A 27,282-nucleotide genomic window follows, 5' to 3' on the forward strand; every position below is an offset into this window, starting at 1 on the left:
TTTTCCAAGGGCGCTCGCTCCCCATCCCCCTGACAGCCCACGGGGGGGGGGAAGGGAGGCGCCAGCAGTAGACATGGGTGGAAGGAAAGGGAGCCGCGGCCGCCCCTGCCTCCCCACGGTGCCTCCGGCCCCCTTGCGCCCCTGGCCTCTTGCCGCTGTCCCCCACTCGCCCAATCCGCCCCTTCTCCAGCTTTCTCCTCCTCTGCCTCCTGCCTTGGGGCACGACTTCTTCCGCGGCGCTGGCTGCAGCAATGGTAGGGGCTGTGGCTTCTCCTCCTCCACTTCTGCGCTCCCAGCCAGTGGTCTGCGAGAAGGTTTTCTCCACGCACTTCTGGAATGCCCGCCCTGCCCCTCTCGCAGCCCCTTCGCTGAGAGCGCTTTCATCCTGAGCTTTGAGCAAGGGGGCTGCAGTAGAGGCAGGGCAGGCGTTCCCGAAGCGCTCAGAGAAAGCGCTCTCGCAGCCCCCTCGCTGACAGAGAGAGAGCAACAGACAGAGCAAGATGGAAAGAGAGAGGGAGAGAGAAAGTAAGTGAGAAAGAGAGAGAGAAAGAGGGGGGAGAGAGAGAGATAGCAAGAGGAAGAACAAGAGAAAGAAAGAAAGAGAGAGAAAAAAGAGTGAGAGAAACCAATATATAGAGAAAGAAAACAAGAGAGAGAGAGAACAAAAGAGAGAGCAACAGACAGAACAAGATGGAAAGAGAGGGAGAGAGAAAGTGAGAGAAACGACTCTTGATTTAAAGCATATGGTAAAAAGCACCCAAATAACAGAGAAAAAAACCCCCAGCCATTTGTGTGTGTGTGTGTGTAAACTCTTGAACCATTTCCAATAGCCCTCACCTGTTATTGGAAATGGTTCAAGAGTTCACACACACACAAGGGGGGGAGGAGACAGGGATGGAAAAAGAGGAGAAGATAGTAATAATATTAACAGATTTTGGTTTTGTTTTATTATTAATTTCTTTTAATAAAAAAGAAGGGAATTTTTTCTTACTTACTTACTTACTTACTTACTTACTTACTTACTTACTTACTTACTTACTTACTTATTTATACTTCTATGCCGCCCAGTCCTCATATTCCAAAACAGCGGTGGGAGAGGGGAAGAGCCTTCCATCCCCAAACAAAGCTGGGAGGGCAAAAAAGCATCTTTCCCTAAACGGAGCTGGGAAGAGGAAAAAGCATCTTTCCCCAAACCAAGCTGGGAGAAAAGCCTTGTGTGCCCAAGCAGAGCTGGGTGGAATATCCAGAGATCTGGGAAGGCATGGGCTGAAGAAAGTGAGGAGAAAGCATGAGCTTGTCTGATCCAAAAATCAGCTGGTTAGCGGAAGACATTCATATATGTGCAATAGAGCTCAGCTGGTCAACGGCTTGCATGCCTACAGAGAGGGCTCCATGTGCCACTTGTTGCATGCATGTCATAGATTTGTCATCATGGGTCTATACTATATAGTAGTGATGGCAAACCATTTTTTCCTCAGATGGCAAAAGAGCATATGTGCGGACTATTGTACATCCGCGAGTCATAGTTCCCTCTAAGCTGAGCAGTGAGCCATGGCTCACTTAAAAATCATCATCAACTCAGAGTTTTCCAAACCTGCCCAGAAGCCGAGAGGGAAAGAGAAAGAAAAAGAATGGGAGTAAGGAAGAGAGAAAGAAAATCAAAATCTAGTTTGAAACTAGCTCAACTATTTAAGTGGCATTTTGATATTGATACAGTTGCCCTATTATGAGCTCACTGTTATAGACACACAGTACAGTATCTTATTTTGAAATTCTCTGAAGCAAAACAGGGTGGGTTTTTAATTTGTTTGTTTGTTTGTTTGTTTGTTTGTTTGTTTGTTTGTTTATTATTTCTGTGCCGCCCAGTCCCGAAGGGACTGCCGCTCAGACACTATACTTTTCCACCCACCCCCAAAAAAAATTAGAGGGAAAACTGCCGCGAGTGCCCAAACCCATAGTTCAATGTTTGGGGAAGGCAAAAATGGCTTCCCCTCGCCCCCACAGAGGCCCTCTGGAGGCCGGAAATGACCCATCTCCTGACTTCTGGTGGGCCCAATATGCCTGGAAATGGCCCATTTCTGGTGGGCCCAGTAGGCCTGCTTCCCTAGAGCCTGTGGAGAGTGAAAATCCCACTCCCATGCTCCCCGGGGGTCACCTAGAAGCCAAAAACACCCTCCCAGAGGCAAAAATCAGCTGGCTGCATGCACGTGCGCACTGGAGCTAAGGTAAGGCAATGGCTCTTGTGCCAGCAGATATGGCTCTGTGTGCCACCTGTGGAGACTGGTGTAGGGTCACCTGCTTGGTCAGGAAGTTTGACTAGATGACCTAGAAGATCCCTTCCAATTCTGTTAATCTTTTAAAATCTGATTTTGGCTTACAAAAGCATGTTCTTGAATAAACTTTGTTTCTGAATAAAATAAATAAATGCATTATATAGACTAGTGACTCCCAACCTTTTATATATTATATATTATATTATATTTATTAGATTTGTATGCCGCCCCTCTTCGAACACTCAGAGTGGCTCACAACAACAAAACAATACAAATCCAATGATTAAAAGCAATTTAAAACTCTTAGTATAAAAGCAAGGGGATGGGACTTTTTGCCTCCGCCATTTGGACGAAGCTCTTTCTTCCGCAGCAGCTAATCGGCCGCTGCCTTCTCTTCCTCGCCCAAAGGCCCCTAGCTCTTGGCCCCAGCCCTTTCGCCACAAAAATCCAGATTCAGCCACAGCCTTTTGGCCACATGGGACACTTCGCCACCAACCAATCAGAACAGTTGTTACAAAATGCTACTTTTGGAAGGAAAAAATGGGACAGTTTGCTCTTTCATGCACAAACACACACGTTGAATGATAGAGAGGGAAGGGACGTTGGTGGCCATCTAGTCTGACCTGACCCACCTTCTCATTCAGGAGACATACAGAATGATAGAGAGGGAAGGGACCTCAGTGGCTATCTAGTCTGACCCCCCTTCTCATTCAGGAGACTTGCAGAATGATAGAGAGGGAAGGGACCTTGGTGGCCATCTAGTCTGACCTGATCCACCTTCTCATTCAGGGGACTTACAGAATGATAGAGAGGGAAGGGAACTCGGTGGCCATCTAGTCTGACCCACCTTCTCATTCAGGAGACTTACAGAATGATAGACAGGGAAGGGGCCTCAGTGGCCCTTTACTCTGACCCCACTTCTCATTCAGGAGACTTACAGAGTAATAGAGAGGGAAAGGACCTCAGTGGCCATCTAGTCTGACCCCACTTCTCATTCAGGAGACTTACAGAATGATAGAGAGGGAAGGGACCTTGGTGGCCATCTAGTCTGACCCCACTTCTAATTCAGGAGACTTACAGAATGAAAGAGAGGGAAGGGACCTTGGTGGCCATCTAGTCTGACCCACCTTCTCATTCAGGAGACTTACAGAATGATAGACAGAGAAGGGGCCTCAGTGGCCCTCTATTCTGACCCCATTTCTCATTCAGCAGACTTACAGAGTAATAGAGAGGGAAGGGACCTCAGTGGCCATCTAGTCTGACCCCACTTCTCATTCAGGAGACTTACAGAATGATAGAGAGGGAAGGGACCTCGGTGGCCATCTAGTCTGACCCCCCTTCTCATTCAGGAGACTTACAGAATGATAGCGATGGAAGGATCCTCAGTGGCCATCTAGTCTCACCACCCTTCTCATTTAGGAGACTTGCAGAATGATAGAGAGGGAAGGGACTTCGGTGGCCATCTAGTCTGACCCCCAGCTCAAGCAGGAGAATGAAATAGAATGATAGAGAGGGAGGAGACCTCAGAGACCATCTAATCCAACCCTCTGCACAAGCAGCAGAATTGGTCTTCCGGTCAAATTCTTAGGCTGCTAAATTGGCTGGTGGAACTCCTTGCCTCACAACAAGCTAATCCTTTAAAAGCTAATTTGGGAACCCAATCAGAGCAGTCCTCTCAAAAGAGGGTTGGGAGAGACTCCTAGGTAGCAAAGGACAGAAGTGAAGGCTGGTTGCTGTCTGGGGCCCCTTTATGACCTGCTCCTCATGGTAATCTTTGGAATTTTTACGATGTGTGGAGTATTTATGACAAAAGAAAGTGTCAAGAGAGGCAAACATTTGGAGGCCCCAGACGTGGGGGTAGGGGGCCACCCCCGCCCTCCACTCAGACACATTTAACAAGAGTTAGAAGGGACCTTGGTGGTCATCCAGTCCCACCCTCTCCTTCCACCCATACACATTTGACAAATTCTGACCTCCTAAATTGGCCGGGGGAACACACTGCAACATGGTAATCTCTTAAACTCCCTTTGCATTTCTCTCTCTCTCTCTCTCTCCAGGGTCCCTTCCAACACTTGTTAATTTGTTTGGGAATCTGTAGATGTCACTGACTTGAGAAGGGGGTTGGACTAGATGACCTCTGTGGTCCCTTCCATCTCTCTGATTCTGTAGAAATCTGCTTGAGAAGGGGGTGGGACTACATGACCTCTGTGGTCCGTTCCATCTGTCTGATTCTGTAGAAATCTGCTTGAGAAGGGGGTTGGACTAGATGATCTCTATGATTCTAGATGACCTCCTTAAGGTCCCATCCAATTCTGTAAAGGTCACCTGCTTGGGAAGGGGGTTGGTCTAGATGCTTTTGTTTTGTCATAACCGCTTGTTCCCTGTGCATCTGCCTCAAGGCATCACAAAAATCCCACAGATAATCATGACGAGCAGGTCATAAAGGGGCCTCTGAATAGTGGTGTGCAGCAGCTGATGAAACCAGGTGCGCAGCCCCAGTAAATTGGTTGTGCCCAGATGCATGGCTCTGGTAGGTCAGTAGCCATACATGCAGGCAATTGGTGAGATACCAGCAATTTTTGCCGGTTTTTGCTTCTTCAAATCTCGTATGCGTGCAAGCAAAAAAAGGTGAAAATGAGCCAAATCTCATTCGTGTGACATTTTGATAGCTGCATATCCACAGCAGCTGAATCTCTCATGCACAGAGCGCACGGTGAGCACTAACAGACAGCAGCACATCACTGCCTGAGTATTCTTTATTGAAGAAAATAATTGTTACCTGTACTGCAAGTATTTGACATTTTTTATCATCATCTTATGATGCTACATTTTCAATTATTTGCAACCATAAACCTCAGGTAAATTCCTGTCTTCAGGGGTCTGAGAGTTCCAGTGTTACTTACATTTGAATAGCATCAAGGCCAGCCATTTTCATCTTCAAGAGACGGTCCTTCCAGTAGAAACGGGGAATCCGGGCATAATGGATGCTGCCTGAAATGTAGCGGAATGGTTTTCCATTCTTAAGGAAACAGTTGCGAGCATAATCAATTTGAAAGTTTCTCTGGGATGTAACCTACGAAAGAAAATCATTTAGACAAAAAACCTGTAATTTGTCAACAGCAGAAGGCAATATATAATTTAATAATAGTGTGTGAAAAAATAGCCCTTGTAAAATAGAAACTGTGTCAATTTTAACCTTAACATTAATGTTCAATATAATTCATTTAGCCTCAGGATTATTTGTGTTCATAACTTCTACCACAGGGAGATTACGCATACGTCACAGACAGCTCTAGACGCACCTAGAAGAGCTCTGATATAAAAATTGAAAAAAAAATGAAAAATCTCCCCCAAAACATCATAAATATCTCTTGCAGATATGCAGAGTTGTATAGCAATTACAGAAGTTCAAAGAGAATCTAAGATTTGTGGCTCTAAGGGAAGATGGACCGTCTTTCGCTATCACAAAGTGAGTACAAAAGAGAAAAAATGGCAGAAGGAGCAGATCCTAGCCTCAGAAAAATTGAAACGAAACTAGAGAAATTACTTCAGATTGTTGGATGCTTTGAACAAAGATTTCAACGAATGGAGGGGGTGCTCAAAAATCTTTTGCAAGATATTAAAATAGTTAAAAGAGGAGCAGATGAGTCAGATGGAAAAATTGAGAAATTAGAGCAACAAGTTAAAAGCCAAACCAAGGATTGTAAGCAATGTAATTATAGGCTTATCAATCTGGAGGATCGTCAAAGGAGAAGAAATTTATGTTTGCGTGGTTTAGACCAGATTTTGCTCCAGGATTGAAATTAGCTGAAGCACTTTTCGATTGGATGAAAACGAAATGCATTTTTGATGACACAGAACGCGTTCATTGGGGCGTTCCAGGTAGAAACCCGGAGAGGCAAAGAGACATTGTTATGGCCTTCGCCAGTGAGAAGAAATCTGAAATGATTTAGTATTTGAAAAGTATTTGAAAGGTTGTGCTAGCCTTAATCAAGATGGAAACGAGAAAAGAGTCCTCAGAGCTCTCTCCTGGGAAACTTTGAAAGTGAGAGCTGCTTTACGCCCAATCTCAAGCCCTTTATATCAAAGTGAAGTAAAGTTTATCTGGACTTTCCCTGCTGCTATTTTGATGCTCCAGGAAAATAAGATGTTCAAAGCATGATCATTGGAGGAGGGGAAGGTACTATTGAACCAACTGGGTGTTGATTTTGGACAAAGCGGAGCAGATGGAGGGCCATAAGGAGCAGAAGGAGAAGATTATTCCAGCGGTTGTGGTACCCCAGATGAGGAGGAAAGGCAAATGGAGGAGCAGGTAAAGGAGTTGCTGGAGAAGGTGGAGGCTATTAGAAAGGAGCAGAAGAGAAAACCAAGAGCCCAGCGTGAGAGGAAAGCGAAGAAGTGAAGAGTTGAAACTCTGTTGCCTCCTTTGAGAGATGTTTCCAGAAACTATTGTTAATTATTATTCTCTTTGGGGGGAGATGGGAAAAAAGTAAAAGAAGGTATCATTCAATGGTTAATTAAAGGAGGGTGGGAGGGTTTCCCCCCCAAAATATATTAAAAAGTGGTTGCAAGTGGAGCTCAGCAATGTAAGAACATAATCAGCAGAGGTGCCTCATGATTGGACAAGGGTTTTTCTTGGAGCACGGGGGGAGGCACTGGGGCATGTGTGATTGGGTGAGAAAGGGGCAGGGGAAAATAAGTAAATCAAGAGCAAACAAGAGGGGGAAAGGGTTATTTTGTATATTTTGTATATTATGAGTGTATTATAATGGTTTAAATGTGAATGGTTTGGGAACGGATTTGAAACATTATAGGATATTGAGGATGGCTAAGCAAAATAAGGTGGATATTATGATTTTTAATAAAAACACATAAAAGATGGGGAAGAAGGGATAAATTGGTTAATGATAGAAATTGGAAATGGGTATATGAATCTCGAGGAATGCAAAATAGTAGAGGTACTGCGATTCTTATTAATCAAAAGGTTTTATTTGAGGAGGTTGGAGTTCAGAAAGATAGAGAAGGGAGGTGGTTGTTTGTTAAAGGGAAAATAAATAAACAGAAATTGACATTGGTGGCAATTTATGCCCCAAATGCAAAAACAAAACAATTTATAATAAACACAAAGAAGAAGTTGGATAACTTTATGGAGGGCACAACGTTTTTGGCAGATTTCAATATGCAATTAACAAATGTGATCGGAAATAGCAGGAGGTTCCCCAGACGTATTGTCTTGCGGGACTTTAACCTACCATTGCTCGGTGAAACCTCTGGGCTAGCGCAGGAGTTCATGGCCACCATGACAGCCATGGACCTGACTCAAGTAGTACAGGGTCCGACTCACGAGGGGGGACACGCACCCGACATGGTATTCCTCTCTGAGCCATTGAGTAATGATCTGAGACTAAGGGGCTTAGAAGTGTTGCCTTCGTCATGGTCAAACCATTTCTTACTGTGGCTTGACTTCATGGCTCCAATCCTCCCACGCAGGGAGGTGGAACCGACTAAGTGGTTTCGCCCCACGCCTGATGGACCCAGAGGGCTTTCAGAGGGCGCTTGGGGCTATACCAAATGCACTCATCCAGAGTTCAGCAGAGTCTCTTGCCGTGGCCTGGAACAAAGCTGCGACGGAGGCTCTTGACCAGATTGCGCCATTGCGCCATTGCGAACTCTCTGTGGCACTAGACCTCGGAGAGCTCCTGGGTTTATCGAGGAGCTCTAGGAGTTGAAATGCCAGAAGAGACGTCTAGAGAAGCGTTGGAGAAAGAGTAAGTCCGAATCCAACCGAACACTTGTAAGAGCTCACATTAAGACTTACAAAGTGGCGCTCAAGGTGGCAAGATGAGTGTATCATGCCGCCTTGATTGTATCAGCGGAATCTCGCCTGGCCGCTCTGTTTAGAGTGACCTGCTCCCTTCTTAACCAGGGAGGAGTTAAGCAGCCCTTGTAGAGCAGTGCCAAGGATTTTTACACATTTTTTGCTGATAAAGTCGCTCGGATCCGGGCAGACCTCGACTCCGATTGGATAACAGAGTCGACTGACAATGAGTCAGTCGAGATGACTGGGGCCCGTCCTTGTCCATCTGTCTCAGAATAGTTTGATCTGGTGACACCTAATGAAGTGGACAAGGCCATTGGAGCTGTGAATTCCGCCACCTGTTTTCTGGATCCGTGTCCCTCCTGGCTGGTTTCGGCCAGCAGGGAGGTGACACACAGCTGGGTCCAGGAGATTGTCAACGCTTCTTTGGGGAGGGGTTCCTTCCTGGCCCTCTACAGAAGCCTTCCCTGGACCCAGCCATTCCCAACAACTTTTGTCCAGTCTCCAACCTTCTCTTTATGGGGAAGGTTGTTGAGAAGGTAGTGGCGCTCCAGCTCCAGCGGTCCTTGGAAGAAGCTGATTATCCAAGCCCTCAACAGTCAGGTTTCAGGCCCAGCTACAGCATGGAAACTGCTTTGGTTGTGTTGATGGATGATCACTGGTGGGCCCGGGACAGGGGTTTATCCTCTGTCCTGGTGCTTCTTGACCTCTCAACAGCTTTCGATACCATCAACCATGGTATCCTTCTGCACTGGCTGGAGGGGTTGGGAGTGGGAGGCACTGCTCTTCAGTGGTTCTCCTCCTACCTCTAGCACTCGGTGTTAGTGGGGGGTCAGAAGTTGACCTCTAGGTCTCTCCCTTGTGGGATGCCTCAGGGGTCACTCCTCTCCCCCCTGCTATTTAATATCTACATGAAACCGCTGGGTGAGATCATCCAGAGGCATTGGGTGAGGTATCATCAGTACGCTGATGATACCCAGCTGTACATGTCTAGTCAACAAAGCAGTGGAGGTGATGTGCTGGTGCCTGGAGGCTGTTAGAGTCTGAATGGGTGCCAACAGACTCAAACTCAACCCTGATAAGATAGAGTGGCTGTGGGTCTTGCCTCCCAAGGACAATTCCATCTGTCCGTTCATTACCCTGGGGGGGAATTATTGACCCCCTCAGAGAGGGTCCACAACTTGGGTGTCCTCCTTGATCCACAGCTCACATTAGAGAACCATCTTTCAGCTTTGGCGAGGAGGGCGTTTGCCCAGGTTCGCCTGGTGCACCAGTTGCGACCCTACCTGGACCGGGAGTCACTGCTCATTCATGCACTCATCACCTCGAGGTTTGACTACTGTAATGCTCTCTACATGGGGCTACCCTTGAAGAGTGTTCATAAACTTCAGATCATGCAGAATGCAGCTGTGAGAGCAATCATGGGCTTTCCCGGATATGCTCATGTCGCACCAACACTCCGCAGTCTGCATTGGTTGCCAATCAGTTTTCAGTCACAATTCAAAGTGTTGGTTATGACCTATAAAGCCTTCATGGCATCGGACCAGAATATATCTGGGCCCGCCTTCTGCCGCACGAATCCCAGTGACCGATTAGGTCCCACAGAGTTGGCCTTCTCCAGGTCCCGTTGATGAAACAATGTCGTCTGGCAGGGCCCAGTGGAAGAGCCTTCTCTGTGGCGGCCCCAACCCTCTGGAATCAACTCCCCCTGGAGATCAGGACTGCCCCCACCCTCCTTGCCTTTTGCAAACTTCTTAAAACCCACCTCTGCTGTCAGGCATGGGGAAATTGATTCCCCTGGGCTGCTCCATTTTATGCATGGTATGTTTGGTATGTTTGATTGTTTTTACATTAAGGGTTTTAAACTGTTTTAATAATTAGCTTTGTACTATGCTTTATTGTTGTGAGCCGCTCCGAGTCTTCGGAGAGGGGTGGCATACAAGTCTAATAAATAAATAAATTATTATTCAGCAAGATAAGGGTGGGCAATATACAAGTTTAAAAATTAGATATAAAAGTAGATATTTGGTTGTCCGGTCATGCCCCACTAATGGCAGAATTGGAAATAGGTCAGGAATGTAATAAAACAATTTGGAGATATAATGCAGTCGTAACTTATAATGAACAAGATAAAGATAAGCTGCAGACAGAGTTATGTAAATATTTTAGAATTAATGATGTAGGCGATATTCAACAATCAATTGTTTGGGATGCACGCAAGGCTTATATGAGGGGCAATGTATATGTATGGAAGTAAATATCAGAAAGTGGTGGGGTAGATAAAGGGAGGGAGAGTAAGATAGGGGAAATAGATTTGATACAAGAGCAGTTGAGATTAACAAAGAGTAGGGAATGGAATATCCTATTGAAATTGAAAAGGAAACAATTGAAGATTTATGATGATATCCAATGGAATAAGATGAGAATGACAATGCGACAAAAATATTGAGCTGGGGGACAAAATCAATGCAATCAATGGCAAGATATTTGAAAAAGAGGGGGGAAATCATGTACGTCAGCATTGAGAGACCCTAGTGGAGAGGTTAGATATGGTAAAGAGCAAGTAGAGAAGATAATGAAAAAATATTATGAGGATTTTTATGAAGAGGAACAGGTAAATATAGGACTCCTTAATGTTGGGAAAATAGTAAGTGAAGAAGATAAACAAATATTGAATGCAGAAATTACACAAGATTTCGCCCCGAGTCTGATGAGAGGGGCGGCATACAAATCTAATGCAGTGGTACCTCATGATACGAACCCCTCGTCTTACGAACAACCCGAGATACGAACCCGGGGTTCAGAAATTTTTTGCCTCTTCTTACGAACTTTTTCCTTCTTATGAATCCGCTGCCGCCGCTGCTGCCAAGAAGCCCCGCCACCCAGCTATCACTTTTTGAAACAGCCGGGGGGATTCTCAGCGGCCTCCCGAACCCGAACCTTTGCCGAACTTCTGGGTTCGGCGTTCGAAAGGCCGCCGAGAAGCCCCGCCGCCCAGCTGTCACCTTTTAAAAAAGGCGGGGGGCTTCTCGGTGGCCTCCCGAATGCCGAACCCGGAAGTTCGGATTTGGCGTTTGGTGTTCGGGAGGCCGCCGAGAAGCCCCCAGATGTTTCAAAAGGTGGCAGTTCGGCGGTGGCGTTTTTTTGCGTTTTTTTTGTTGCACGGATTGATTTTACATTGTTTCCTATGGGAAACAATGTTTCATCTTACGAACTTTTCATCTTACGAACCTCCCCCGGGAACCAATTAGGTTCGTAAGACGAGGTATTACTGTATATATCTTCGTGATTCGACACAAAAATATGTAACCCTTCCCTGGTGCAGAGCTGAAGGGATTGGATACTGTTGCCTAGAGGATAATTCTCTGCCTTACAAGGCAAAGTTTGCAGGTTCAAGTCCCAGTGGGTATGGCTAGCTGATGAGGCCAAAATAAGGCCGAAATAGATCTATCCTAGTCTCCCTTAATTTTCAAATTCAGCAAAAAAACATGTGACACATACAGATAGAATTGTTGGCTATCAATAAAATTAACTGCCTTGGAAATGGCCCTGGGTTAGCTTCCGGTGGCAACACGACTGCGCTAGGAAGTGTCAAAGCGGAACTCCGCTGACACTTTCACTTTTTCCATTGGAAGTACCGCTTTTATCGGTGCGATCTGGCTCGGAGGGTCAGGATTGTTGAAGGGGGTTATCTGAAGCTCTTAGGGCAATTCGTCACTGCCCGGGGGGGCGAGGAATATACCCCATAAACTTCACTTGAAAAGAACAAATGCTTCGGCAGCCGGCCGAAGCAGCAGTGTCCACACAGCAGGAAGAGGAAGAGTGATTGGAATCAGACCAGAGAAAACAAGATACATCGAAATTAACTAAGAACTCATAAAGATCGAACAACCCCAGGTACTGTTTAAATATTTAACATAAAAGGCGAAAAAGAACAGTGTAACTGAAAGGACCGCAAGTTTTTTTGTTACCTTGAAAGACCGAGGAATTTAAAACCACACGCTGCGAAACTGACAGCTGATTGAAATTAAATTTTTCACTACATTTTTCTTTTTTTTTTGATGGACTATAAGTTAAAAATAATTAGTAGCTTTATTTGGAAGAAGACTGAATATCTATAGTGCGAAGAGGAGGCTGAAAAGAAGAAAGGGAAAGTGTTAAGGAAGTTGCTGATTGCGGACGCCATTGCAACATAATAACAGCAAGAGAGTGACTGAGCAGAAAACAAAAGTTGTCAGTATAAGCGGAAGAAAGTGAGACTGGGTTTCGGAAAAGAGACAGAAATATAGAAACCCCTTTTCTATGTTTTTCTTTTGAAAGAAGAAGATACTACAAATTCAATTTTTCCTTTACTTTTTACTTTTTTACCTCCTGATCTACTGATAGTAAAATTAATTTTTGTTCCTCCTATATTTAATTATTCGGTATTTTTCTATTTTTTTATTATTATTCTTTTCTTTTTTTCTAGTGGAAACTTTTTTCGAAATTTTACTGGACTAATCTAACAAAGAAAAAGGTTTTCTCCTTACTGTTTTTTCTTAATCTTTTTCACTTTTTACATTTTTTCCCCTTATTATTATTATTAATAAATACTTTTTCTTTCTCTTTTGCTCGCTACATTTTTAAAAAAATAATTTTTACAGACAAAAATATTTTTACTTTAATTCATATTTTTTGAAATATTTACATTTTTCTTTTTTTTCTCTCTCTTTCAAATCTTTCACTGTTCTAGACTCTTTACTTCTATTAACTATTATTGCCACTTCTCACTCCTATCCCCTTTTTCCTACTTTTTGTAGTTTTGATATGAATAGTAATTAAATAACCTCTTTTTCCTCCCGGCTTGTATTAAAATTTATTAGAGTACTTTATCTAGATTAATTTAGTTTTGAAGTTGATTGTGATTTGTCTCTATTTCTGATAAGTATATTAATTACATTAAGTAAAAATTTATTACTTTATAATAGTTGAAAGGAATTAATAGTTTAAATAAGTAACCAAGTAAATAGTGAAATAAGTTAAGATTGATTACTGTATAAGAGTGTCTATAGTAAATATTAATTAATTCCGAGTCTGCGGAGAGGGGCGGCATACAAATCTAAATAATAATAATAATAATAATAATAATAATAATAATAATAATAAATGTATTAAATGTATTAAATATCCTCTTATCTACTGAAATTGATAAATTTAATATTGTATTATTGTAGTCATTACCCTTCTTATTATCTTTTTGCATCTGTTCTCCTATCTTACTTACTTCTATAGTTTGCAAATATCCCAGAAGCTGTATAAAATTATTATAAGTAAGAATTTTTTTTTTTCTTGATTACAAGTGTAGGTTATTGTGCAAAAATTTAAGAACTTTGTTAAACATGACTAGTATAACTACAACAATGAAGACCACCAAAAAGCAAAATCTACATTCACCAATACACCAAAAGACATTAGATACGATGTTAACAAAAGACAAGTCCGGCTCGACAACTAGTCTACAATCAATACAAGATATGATAGTACAATTACAAGATACAATGACAAAAGCTTTAGAAAGCAACAAAGAAGCTAAAAAACAACACGAAGAATTAAAGACAGAGATGGAAGAAGTAAAAGACAAGATCAAGGGGATGGATGAAAGGATTGTAGATATGCAACAAACATTAAAAGAAAACATACAAAAAATAAAGATAATAGAAGAGAAGGTAGAGAAGGTAGAAAAGAAGGTAGAGAGGATAGAAGAGAAAAATGAGTTGACAGTCAAGAATATGGACCAATCTATTTCACAATTGGAATTAGATCTTTCCTCATATAGTTTAAGATTTCAAAATATAATTGAAGAACGAGATGAGAATTTGGGTGAGAAAATGATAGAAATTTTATCAAAAATTTTACATAAAGACTAACAAGAGACGGCGCGGGATATAGATGAACTTTACCGGGTACATACCAATTTTGCAAGAAGGCATCATCTGTCGCATGAAGTACATATTAAATTCACTAGATGGATGGTGAGAGATGAAGTATATAAATGGTCACGCAGCCAATCTATATCATACAAAGGTAAAGAAATAATAATTCTTAAACAAGTGCCACGTAAGATTCGTGAAATTAGAAAACAATATCAATTCTTGGCAAGAAAATTGATCCAAAGGAAAGTAATGTTTAGATGGCTGTTATCAGAAGGGATGATGATAACTTGGAAAGAAAGGAGAGTTAGAATAAATACACTGGAGGAAGCAAGACAATTCTGTGAAGAAAACGATTTACTATATGAGGAACAAGTTAGCAAGGAAAGTAGGGGAAGTAGAGAGGAATTAGACACAGCAAGTCAGGAGGAAGAGGAACCAAGGGAAGAAAGAGAGAAATCAAGGTTGGAAGAAGGAAAACAGGAACAAAAGGAAGTACAACAGGAGAGAAACTTAAAAGAAACAAAGAATCGGAAATACTATGCATAGTTAATGTCAGAAGACACAAGAATAACATCTATTAATGTAAATGGACTTAATAATCCTAATAAAAGAAGATTGATATTCACAAAATTTAAAAAAATTAAAAATGGACATGATTGCTCTGCAAGAATTACATATACGCAAACGAAATGTAGACCTATTAGAAACTAGGAATTCTTTATACATCTTTAGGAGGGAAAAAAAGGGGGGGGCAATATATGTGAAAGAATGATTAATGCAAAAGAAATATACAAGGATAAGGATGGCAGAATTTTAATAATAGAATTAGAAAAGAATCAGAAATTTCTAACATTAATAGTAATATATGCACCGAATGAAAATCAATTAGAGTTTTATAAAAAACTACATGAAGAAATCATTCAATTAGATTTAAAAAACATAATTCTACTAGGAGATTTCAATGCGGTAGCAAATAAGAAATTAGATTATAAAGGAAACAGAAATATTAAAAAAAAGAAAAACCTCCCTAAAACCTTTTGGGATATAGTTAAGGAGCTAAACTTGAAAGATTCTTGGAGAGAAAAACATGAAAAATACAAACAATATGCATATTATTCAAATCCACACCAGAGTTGGTCGCGTACAGACATGGTTTGGGCAACACCGCAGATAAATAATTAAACTGTAAAAATTGAAATAGAAGCAAACACTTGGGCAGACCACAACCCAATATCATTAATTTGGAGAAAGGGAAATAATAAAAAACAAATAAAATGGATTATGGACAGAAAAATAATAAAGGAAAAGCAGTACACTGAAATGTTAGAGAAAGAATTACAGATATTTTTTGAAATAAATAAAACAGACGAAATTTCACCACAAACACTTTGGGATACGACAAAAGCTTACATCAGAGGTTTAACAACATCATATATGGCAATGAAACATAAACAAAAAAAGATTAAACAGGAAAAATTAGAACAAGAATTAAAACAAATAGAAACAGAGCTACAATTAAATCCAAAAAGTAAAAAAATTAAGGAGAAAAAAGATCAAATTAGACATGCAATTAATTTGATACATCAGGAAGAAGTAGAAGAAAAGATTAGAACAGCCAAACAGGAATATTTCAACCAAGCAAATAAAACAGGAAGGTGGCTAGCACATGTCCAGCCAATGAAGCAGTGGAAGTGATGGGCCGGTGCCTGGAGGATGTTAGGGCCTGGATGAGTGTCAACAAGCTCAAACTCAACCCAGACAAGACGGAGTGGCTGTGGATCTTACCTCCCAAGGACAACTCCATCTGTCCGTCCATTACCCTGGGGGGAGAATCACTGGCCCCCTCAGAGAAGGTTCGCAACTTGGGCGTCCTCCTCGATCCACAGCTCACATTAGAGAAACATCTTTCAGCTGTGGCGAGGGGGACGTTTGCCCAGGTTCGCCTGGTGTACCAGTTGCGACCCTACTTGGACCGGGAGTCACTGCTCACGGTCACTCATGTCCTCATCACCTCGAGGCTTGACTACTGTAACGCTCTCTACATGGGGCTACCTTTGAAAAATGTTCGGAAACTTCAGATCGTGCAGAATGCAGCTGCGAGAGCAATCATGGGCTTTCCCAAATATGCCCATGTCACACCAACACTCCGCAATCTGCATTGGTTGCCGATCAGTTTCCGGTCACAATTCAAAGTGTTGGTTATGACCTATAAAGCCCTTCATGGCACCGGACCAGATTACCTCAGGGACCGCCTTCTGCTGCACGAATCCCAGCGACCAGTTAGGTCCCACAGAGTGGATCTTCTCCGGGTCCCGTCAACTAAGCAATGTCGCCTGGCGGGACGCAGGGGAAGAGCCTTCTCTGTGGCGGCCCCGGCCCTCTGGAACCAACTCCCCCCAGAGATTAGAACTGCCCCCACCCTCCTTGCCTTTCGTAAACAACTTAAAACCCACCTCTGCCGCCAGGCATGGGGGAATTGAGATCCTCTTTCCCCCTAGGCCTTTACAATTCTATGCATGGTATGTATGTATGTATGTTTGGTTTTTATATTAATTGATTTTTAATCATCAATACCAAATTACTATTGTACACTGTTTTATTGTCGCTGTTAGCCGCCCCGAGTCTCTGGAGAGGGGCGGCATACAAATCCAATAAATAAATAAATAAATAAATAAATAAATAAATAAATAAATAAATAAACTAAGAAAACAAAAAGAAAAAAAATCATAGACAGATTAGAAGATGAACAAGGTAACATAAAATATGAGAAGGAAGAAAAGAATAGCAGTACAATATTATAAGAAATTATATACACAGAAAGAAGTAAAAAAAGAATAGAAAAGTATATTGAACTAAAAAATATGGAAGCATTAACAGAAGAGCAACGACAAGAACTAAATAGACCAATTACCTTAGTTGAACTTCAGGCAGCAATAAAACAACACAGACGGCATACCAGTAGAATTATACAAACAAGAAATAAAAATATTAGAAAATAATATATTGGATATATATAATAAAATAGCCCGAGATGCAAAGATACCCCAAACATGGACAGAAGCATTAATATCACTTATACCCAAAACAGAAACAAAAAAAGAAAAAATTCAAAATTACAGACCCATATCGCTATTAAATACAGATTATAAGATATTTATCACAATCTACGCAGCAAGGTTAAAAAACATTCTGAATCAATTAATACACTGTGATCAAAATGGCTTTCTCCCCAAGAGGCAAATTAAAGATAATTTGAGGATAATAACAAATGTACTAGAATACTATGAGGAACATCCTGGAAAACAGATGGCATTGGTTTTTCTTGACGCACAAAAGGCTTTCGACAATGTAAATTGGAAATGTATGATAACACAATTAGAAATGATGAATTTTGGACAACACTTTACAAATAAAAACAATATATCTGGAACAAAATGCCAAAATTATAATTAATGGAGAGCAAATGGAAAAATTTAAAATTGAGAAAGGAGTGAGACAGGGATGCCCTATCTCTCCACTTCTGTTTATATTAACGATGGAAACACTACTAATTAAAATAAGAAAAAATGAAGACATAAAAGGCCTAAAAATAAGAAAAGAAATTTATAAAGTCCAGGCCTTTGCAGATGATCTGGTATTTATAATTGAGGAACCATTGACAACAGCACCAAAATTAATTAAACAAATCGAAGATTTTGGTGAAGTAGCAGGACTCAAAATAAACAAACAAAAAACGAAAATAATCACCAAAAATTGCACAAAAAAACAAATAAAACATCTAGAACAAATTACCAATATGCAAGTAGTCAAAAAAGTGAAATATTTAGGAATATGGCTTACAGCCAAAACATCGACATTAAAAGAAGATAATTATACAAGTTTAATAAATCAAATCAAAGTAGATTTTAAAAATTGGCAAAATTTACAACTCTCATTAATAGGTAGAATTAATTCGATTAAAATGAGTGTCCTTCCCAAGCTCCTATTCCTTTTCCAGACAATTGCAATAAACCCAGGTAAAAATTTCTTTAAAGAATTAGACAAGGTAATAATAAAATATATATGGTTAGGTAAAAAAGCAAGAATCAAATTAAAGGCACTGCAAGATGCGAAGGAAAGAGGAGGTCTGGGTCTACCAAATTTTAAACTATATTATTACGCAACATCATTGGTATGGATCAAAGAGTGGATCACATTAGAAAATAAACGTATATTGACAATAGAAGGGCACGATTTATTATTAGGCTGGCATGCCTATCTCTGGTACAGAAGAGACAAAACTCATACATATTTCAAAAAACATATATTACGAAATTCTCTTATTCAAATATGGAAAATAATAAAAAAACAACAATACACTAAGGTACCAGAATGGCTTTCACCAATAGAACTAACATATCATCCAAATTTAATCAGGCCTCACAATACAATTAGATATAAAGAATTATTAGATCAACAAATGAATATAAAAACAAAGGAAGAATTGGAATATAACGGTAAGTAATTAGATTGCTGGACATATTTACAATTAAAAGACGCATACCAAAAAGATAAAAAGGAATATGGTTTTCTGGTGGGGAGGGGTGAATTGGACAGGACACTATTAAAAAATGATGAAAAATTAATCTGTAAAATATATAAATTTTTGATCCGTTATGAGACAGAAGTGGAAATTGTAAAAGAGAATATGATAAGCTGGGGAATGAATTTTGGCTACACAATTGAACTAGAAAAATGGGAAAAATTATGGATTAACAATTGGCAGATGACAAGATCGACCGCATTCAAGGAAAACCAATTAAAAATGTTCTACAGGGGGCACCTATCACCAGAAAGACTTGCAAAAATGTTCCCCAAAACCTCTCCAATATGTTGGAAGTGTAAAAAAGAAAGAGGCACGTTCTACCACCAATGGTGGACATGCACACAGGCAAAAAAGTTTTGGAATAAATTGGTTAAAAGAAAGAGCAAATGAAGAAATCGAAAAAACCCCAGAATTATATTTATTGAGTATTTTTAATAAAAAAATAGAAAAAGAAGTAAGATACCTAGTTATACATATACTAACAGCTGCCAGAATAGTATATGCCCAACAGTGGAAAACAGATAAAATACCAGAAGAAAACATAATAATTAAAAAAATACTAGACTGTGCGGAGATGGAGAGGCTATCCAAAAGATTAGAGGGAAAAGAAGAATCAGATTACTATAAAACATGGGCAAAATTTTATGATTGGCTAAAAGAAATAAATAAATAAAAATTTATGCAAAGCAACACGTCAAATAAAAGAATTCAAAAATTAAGTGTAATTCTCTGATCAAATATCCAAAAAAAAAAAAGTGGGGAAACTTTCATTTCCCAAATGTTGTATATATATGTTTTATGTATGTTTTTTTTCCTTTGTCTTGTATGTCACATTTGTAAAATAAAAATAAATAAATATTTTTTTTTTAAAAAAAAGGAAATGGCCCTGGGTTGGGCCAAGAAGCAAATAAGGAGTTGTGATGTTCCTTCAATACACCAGGGTGATTCGACACAAAAATATGTAACCCTTCCCTGGTTCAGAGCTGAAGAGATTGGATACTAAAGCCTAGAGGATAATTCTCTGCCTTACAAGGCAAAGGTTATAGGTTCAAGTCCCAGTGGGTATGGCTAGCTGATGAGGCCAAAATAAGGCCGAAATAGATCTATCCTAGTCTCCCTTAATTTTCAAATTCAACAAAAAAACATGTGACACACACACACACACACACACACACATATACAGTGGAACCTCAAGATACGAACGTAATTGGTTCCAGGGGGAGGTTCGTAACACGAAAGGTTCGTAAGACGAAACATTGTTTCCCATAGGAAACAATGTAAAGTCAATTAATCCGTGCAACCAAAAAAAACCCTGCAAAAAAACCGCTGCCACCCGGCTGTGACCTTTTAAAACAGCCGCGCGGCTTCCCAGCTGTCTCCGAACGCCGAACGCGGAAGTTCGGCTTTGGCGTTCGGCTTCGGGAGACAGCTGGGAAGCGGCGCGGCTGTTTTAAAAGGTCACAGCCGCGCTGGGGGGCTTCCCAGCACCCCCCCGAACCCCGAACTTTTGCCGAACTTCCGGGTTTGGGGTTGGTGCTGGGAAGCCCCCCCAGCGCAGCTGTGACCTTTTAAAACAGCCGCGCAGCTTCCCAGCTGTCTCCAAACGCCGAACGCAGAAGTTCGGCTTTGGCGTTCGGCTTTGGGAGACAGCTGGGAAGCCGCGTGGCTGTTCTAAAAGGTCACAGCCGGGCTGGGGGGCTTCCCAGCAACCTCCCGAACCAAACCCGGGGTTCAGAAAAATTTTGTCTCTTCTTACGAACTTTTTTCGAGTTACGAACCGGCGTTCGGGAGGCTGCTGGGAAGCCCCGCCGCCCGGCTGTCACCTTTTAAAACAGCCACGCGGCTTCCCAGCTGTCTCCGAACGCCGGTTCGTAACTCGAAAAAAGTTCGTAAGAAGAGGCAAAATTTTTCTGAACCCCAGGTTCGTATCACGAGTTGTTCGTAAGACGAGGGGTTCGTATCTTGAGGTACCACTGTATATATATGAAATTGCTAGAGTAATTGAAGGGTTAAAACAAGCCAAAGCACCAGGCCTGGATGGGTTTACAGGAGAATTTTATAAAACCTATATGAATGAATTGTTGCTGCATTTGGGGAAACTGTCTAATAATATATTGTTAATTCATGATATCCCATAGATATGGAAGATTTCAGAGATAGTTACCATCCCGAAAATCAATCAAGATTTAAGAGAGCCTGGGTCCTACCATCCTATTAGTTTGGCAAATCAAGATTAAAAATTATTTATGAAGATACTGGCAAATAGATTCAAAAATATCTTACAAAAAATAATTGAAGAGGATCAATATGGGTTTGTGAAGGGTAGGAAGATAAGCGAACCAAATAGAAATGTAATAAATGTGATGCACCATGCTACTGTTACTAAAAGGAAATTGGGAATTTTGAAATGAGATGTCTATAAAGCTTTTGATAAAGTTAACCATAGCTATTTATATAAATTATGTAAGGAATTAAATATGGGGGACAAAATTTTGCAGCATTATAAAAGAGATTTATAAAGAGAATGAAGCTTATATAGCACATATATGAAGCATATATATGAAGCATGTATATAGCATAAAAGTTCCGGTTCCGGTGGGAGGAGGAGGGTGGAATATAGCTCCACCGGACTACGGATAAACATCAAAGAAAATATAGGAACCCCCCGTTGAGTCAGCAAACCTGCTTTAGAGTTCTGGGGAGGCGAAGTGTCCCCGTTTCCTGAAATCCTCGATTCGGTGGTGTTCGTGGTGGTGGCGAGCTGTTTGGCCACGAACACGCCTGGAGTTGAGTTGGCGGAGACACGGAGGAATGGCGGCTGCCATTTGCAACTGAACCACGCTGCCGGGAGTGAGTCGGAGAAGGGAAGAGCGGAGGACCGTGATGGCCAGGGAGAGGGAGAAGGAGCCAACCAAGAAACAACTGACTTGGACGATCCAGACTTCCGGGGAAGTCTTTTTTGGAGGAGGTCTCCTGAAGCTGATGGTCCCCTGGAGGGGTCTCGAGTGTACAAGGAAGGACAGCTGACGGGAGGAGAGAGCGTGCACCGAGAGGAGAGGAGAGAGGGGGGAGAGAGGGGCGACATCTGAAATTGCCCTGTCCCCACTGCATAGACCCGAGACACCAAGGAGGTGTATGGTGGGAGCACCCGGCGCCGGAAGGACTATGGAGGAATGAACTAGTGGGAGGAAGGAGAGGAAAGAAAGAGGAAGGAGGAAAGAGGAACTGAGACTGAGACAGTGCCTGAAGTTCGCCCTACTGAGACCACATGGAATCTCTACTAAGATCTCATAAGACTGCAGAGGGTCTTGAGACCTGGAAGCATTGTAAGAGCGGAGGAGTGGAAGTGACTGAGAACCCAGAGAAAGACCTGAGAGTGCCAGCCAGTGGCAGTGGCTAGCACCAAAAACTTGAAAAACCTGAAGAACAATATGCTAGGACTTCTCCCTGAACATCTTTCCCCTGAACATTTTCCCCCCCAAAACTCACCTTTAAGAACTGGTGTCAGTATTGCTGACTTGATAGATAATGGATTTTTAATTATTTCCTATATTTTTTAGCACTTTAGAAGTTTGCACTTTACCAACTTTAATTAATAACTAAGGTCTGATTTTATATTATTAATTATTAATCTATGAACTTTTTCTATTCCCTATTTTATACCTATTTATTGTGATATATTTTATTAGTGTTTTAATTATTATTAATTTAATTCATTTTTAATATTATTGGGGGGTCTCGTAATTAATGGATGATTGGGGTAGATATTATATTGTGCATGAGATGAATGATTGGTATGAGTGTGATGGTTGGGGTGGGTGGGATTATGGTATGAATGAGATAAATGGAAACAGTATGAATGACAGATTTGGCCCACCTGACGCCGGAGAGGCGGGAGGGGAAGGGGCACTAATCTCTGGGGTGACAGAGGGTCAGAATATTCCGGTGTTGCTGGGCAGAGGCAGATATGGCGGGGGCCACGAAGTTAGCCGTTCCAGGGGAACGAGGGATCGTTGCTTAATAACAATCCCTTGTTCTGGCTCCGTGAGTCCAACTTTGGGTACTGGTGATGAGTGTAACTCTGGCCCTGGGCTCAGGTTGCTGCTGCTCAATGCCAGGTCGGTGGTAAATAAAGCTCTCCTCATCCGGGATTTAATCCTGGATGAGGAGGCCGACCTGGCATGTATTACTGAAACCTGGCTGGGCCCAGAGGGAGGAGTTCCTCTCTCTGAAATTTGCCCAGCTGGGTTTCAGATATGGCATCAACCTCAACCCCAGGGAAGGGGGGGAGGAGTGGCTATTATAGCCAGGGAGAGCCTTTGCCTACGTAGACTCATTGCTCCAGATTGCAGGTTGCGAGTCTCTCTTGATGAAGTTGGACTTAGGGGTTCAGGTGGGCTTGTTTCTCACGTACCTGCCTCCCAGCTGCGTGTCAAAAGCCCTGCCTGTGCTACTCGAGGAGGTAGCTGGGTTGGTGGTGGAGTTCCCCGGACTTATTGTCTTGGGGGACTTCAACCTGCCGTCACTCGGCGAAGCCTCTGGACTAGCACAGGAGTTCATGGCCACCATGACAACCATGGAACTGACTTAAATAATACAGGGTCCGACTCACGAGGGAGGACACGCGCCCGACATGGTATTCCTCTCGGAGCAATTGAGTAATGGTCTGAGACTAAGGGGATTAGAAGTATTGCCTTTGTCATGGTCAGACCATTTTCTACTACGGCTTGACTTCCTGGCTCCAATCTTTCCCCGCAGGGAGGCGGAACCAATTAAGATGTTCCGCCCCAGATGCCTGATGGACCCAGAGGGCTTTCAGACGGCGCTTGGGGTTATTCCAGATACACTCGTCCACAGTTCAGCGGAGTCTCTTGCGGAGGCCTGGAACAAGGCTGCAGCTGAGGCTCTTGATCGGATTGCACCTTTGCGACCTCTCCGTGGCGCTAGACCCTGTAGAGCTCCCTGGTTCAATGAGGAGCTCCGGGAGTTGAAACGCCAGAAGTGACGTCTAGAGAAGCGATGGAGGAAGAGTAAGTCTGAATCTGATCGAACATTTGTAAGAGCTTTTATTAAGACTTACAATGTGGCGCTCAAGGTGGCAAGATGCGCGTATCATACCGCCTTGATTGCATCAGCGGAATCCCGCCTGGACGCTCTGTTTAGGGTGACCCGCTACCTTCTTAACCAGTGGGGAGCTGGGGAGCCCTTACAGAGTAGTGCCAAGGATTTTAATGCGTTTTTCACTGATAAAATCGCTCAGATCCGGGCAGACCTCGACTCCAATTGGAAAACAGAGTCGACTGACGAGTCAGTCGAGGTGACTGGGGCCCGTACTTGTCCACCTGTCTGGGAAGAGTTTGATCTGGTGACACCTGATGAAGTGGACAAGGCCATTGGAGCTGTGAGTTCCACCACCTGTTTACTGGATCCGTGTCCCTCCTGGCTGGTTTCGGCCAGTAGGGAGGTGACACAGAGCTGGGTCCAGGAGATTGTTAACGCTTCCTTGGGGAGGGGATCCTTTCCAACACCCTATAAAGAGGCGCTCGTGCACCCCCTCCTCAAGAAGCCTTCCCTGGACCCAGCTGTACTTAATAACTATCGTCCAGTCTCCAATCTTCCCTTTATGGGGAAGGTTGTTGAGAAGGTGGTGGCACTCCAGCTCCAACGGTCCTTGGAAGAAGCCAATTATCTAGGTCCCCAGCAGTTGGGTTTCAGGCCCAGTTACAGCACGGAAACTGCTTTGGTCGCGTTGATGGATGATCTCTGGCGGGCCCGGGACAGGGGTTTATCCTCTGTCCTGGTGTTTCTTGACCTCTCAGCAGCTTTCGATACCATCGACCATGGTATCCTTCTGCACCGGCTGGAGGGGTTAGGGGTGGAAGGCACTGTTCTCCAGAGTGGTTCTCCTCCTACCTCTCCGGTCGGTCGCAGTCGGTGTTAGTGGGGGTCAGAGGTCGACTCCGAGGTCTCTCCCTTGTGGGGTGCCTCAGGGGTCGGTCCTCTCCCCCCTGCTATTTAATATCTACATGAAACCGCTGGGTGAGATCATCCAAGGGCATGGGGTGAGGTAACATCAGTACGCTGATGATACCCAGCTTTACATCTCCACCCCATGTCCAGTCAATGAAGCAGTGGAAGTGATGTGCCGGTGTCTGGAGGCTGTTGGGGCCTGGATGGGTGTCAACAGACTCAAACTCAACCCAGATAAGATGGAGTGGCTGTGGGTTTTGCCTCCCAAGGACAATCCCATCTGTCCGTCCATTACCCTGGGGGGGGAGTTATTGACCCCCTCGGCGAGGGTCCACAACTTGGGCATCCTCCTCGATCCACAGCTCACATTAGAGAACCATCTTTCAGCTATGGCGAGGGGGACGTTTGCCCAGGTTCGCCTGGTGCAGCAGTTGCGGCCCTATCTGGACCGGGACTCATTGCTCACAGTCACTCATGCCCTCATCACCTCGAGGTTCGACTACTGTAATGCTCTCTACATGGGGCTACCTTTGAAAAGTGTTTGAAACTTCAGATCATGCAGAATGCAGCTGCGAGAGCAGTCATGGGCTTACCTAGGTATGCCCATGTTTCACCAACACTCCGCAGTCTGCATTGGCTGCCGATCAATTTCCGGTCACAATTCAAAGTGTTGGTTATGACCTTTAAAGCCCTTCATGGCACTGGACCAGAATATCTCCGAGACCGCCTTCTGCCGCACGAATCCCAGCGACCGATTAGGTCCCACAGAGTGGGCCTTCTCCAGGTCCCGTCAACTAAACAATGTCGGTTGGCGGGCCCCAGGGGAAGAGCCTCCTCTGTGGCGGCCCCGACTCTCTGGAACCAACTCCCCCCAGAGATTAGAACCCCGGGCATGTACAATTTATGCATGGTATGTTTGTGTGTATGTTTGCTTAGTAAATGGGGTTTTTTAAATATTTTAAATTATATTTAGATTTGTCATGAATTGTTGTATCCTGCTGTGAGCCGCCCCGAGTCTGCGGAGAGGGGCGGCATACAAATCTAAATAATAATTTAAAAAAATAATATATAAGGGTGAATGGACAAAAAACACAGAGAATTAAAATTCAAAATGGTAACAAGCATGGATGCCCTTGATCTCCAATACATTTGTAATAGCAATAGAGACATTAGCTAATAAGATAAAACAAAATAATACTTGAGTAGGATATAAAATAGAGGAATTAGAAATGAAATTAAACCTTTTTGCAGAGGAGGAGCTGGATGCTGGTGGTGATGGAGGAAGGCGAATGCGGCTTGGAAGCTGGGAGGGGGTGGAATATGGGAGGAGAGAGGCAGCCTCCATGATTTTCTTTCGGCGGAGCGAGAAGCAGAGGAGGAGCTGGATGCTGGTGGTGGCGGAGGAAGGCGAATGCGGCTTGGAAGCTGGGAGGAGGGGGCGGAACGTCTTTGGCCACTTAGCTCCTCCGCCGAAAGAAAAGCATGGAGGCTGCCTCTCTCCTCCCATATTCCGTCCCCCTCCCAGCTTCCAAGCCGCATTCGCCTTCCTCCGCCACCACCAGCATCCAGCTCCTCCTCTGCTTCTCGCTCCGCCGAAAGAAAAGCATGGAGGCTGCCTCTCTCCTCCCATATTCTGCCCCCCTCCCAGCTTCCAGGCCGCCGCCCGGCTGTCATTTTGTAGAGAAGCGAAAAGCGGAGGAAGAGCTGGATGCTGGTGGTGATGGAGGAAGGCGAATGCGGCTTGGAGGGGGGCGGAATATGGGAGGACCTCTTCCACGCACCCCCGCCGCTGCCAGCCTCCGAGCCGCCGCCCGGCTGTCATTTTGTAGAGAAGCGAGAAGTGGAGGAAGAGCTGGATGCTGCTAGTGGTGGAGGAAGGCGAATGCGGCTTGGAAGCTGGAAGGGGGGGCGGAATATGGGAGGAAAGAGGCAGCCTCCATGCTTTTCTTTTGGCGGAGGAGCTAAGTGGCCAAAGATGTTCCGCCCCCTCCCAGCCTTCAAGCCGCATTCGCCTTCCTCCGCCACCACCAGCATCCAGCTCCTCCTCTGCTTCTCGCTCCGCCGAAAGAAAAGCATGGAGGCTGCCTCTCTCCTCCCATATTCTGCCCCCTCCCAGCTTCCAGGCCGCATTCGCCTTCCTCCGCCACCACCAGCATCCAGCTCCCGGCCAAGCAGCCCGGGAAGCCGAGCCGGGCGTGGCGGGGAACATCGGCACGGGAGGCAGCTTCTGCCGGACACGGGCAATGGGTGGGACAGAGAAGCGGGGAGAATCAGGAGGCGACTTTGGCAGCTGGGGGCTGCCTGGCTTTGTTGTTTTGGCTGCAGCGGGTGCCAGGCAGCCTCCAGCCGCCAAAGGAACCTCCTGATTCTTCCCGCTTCTCTGTCCCACCCATCGCCCGTATCTAGAAGAAGCTGCCACCCGAGCGCTCTTGCCCAGCGGGAGGCGAAGCATTGGGGTGGGGGGGCTGTCAGGACACACACACACACACACCCCAGCACTTTGCATCCCGCCAGCAAAGAGCAATCAGGCAGCAGCTTCTGCCGGACACGGGCAATGAGCGGGACAGAGAAGTGGGAAGAATCAGGAGGTTCCTTTGGCGGCTGGAGGCTGCCTGGCACCCGCTGCAGCCAAAACAACAAAGCCAGGCAGCCCCCAGCCGCCAAAGGAGCCTCCTGATTCTCCCCGCTTCTCTGTCCCGACCATTGCCCGTGTCCGGCAGAAGC

At 43.7% G+C, this 27,282-nt stretch overlaps 1 protein-coding gene across 4 annotated transcripts in view; it reads right to left on the reverse strand.

The window, feature by feature from the left end:
- Positions 1-27,282, reverse strand: part of GLB1 (galactosidase beta 1) — a 304,228-nt gene that overhangs the window by 214,553 nt on the left and 62,393 nt on the right. For 3 of the 4 annotated variants that reach the window (XM_070727400.1, XM_070727399.1, XM_070727403.1), the window contains exon 2: positions 5,177-5,346. In XM_070727400.1, coding sequence (XP_070583501.1) covers positions 5,177-5,346 — 170 coding nt within the window. Of the gene's footprint in view, positions 1-5,176; positions 5,347-14,041; positions 14,061-27,282 lie in introns of those variants that run through there. The other variant, XM_070727401.1, reaches the window with a different exon arrangement.

Source organism: Erythrolamprus reginae, chromosome Z (assembly GCF_031021105.1).
Source record: "Erythrolamprus reginae isolate rEryReg1 chromosome Z, rEryReg1.hap1, whole genome shotgun sequence".
Taxonomy (NCBI): domain Eukaryota; kingdom Metazoa; phylum Chordata; class Lepidosauria; order Squamata; family Dipsadidae; genus Erythrolamprus; species Erythrolamprus reginae.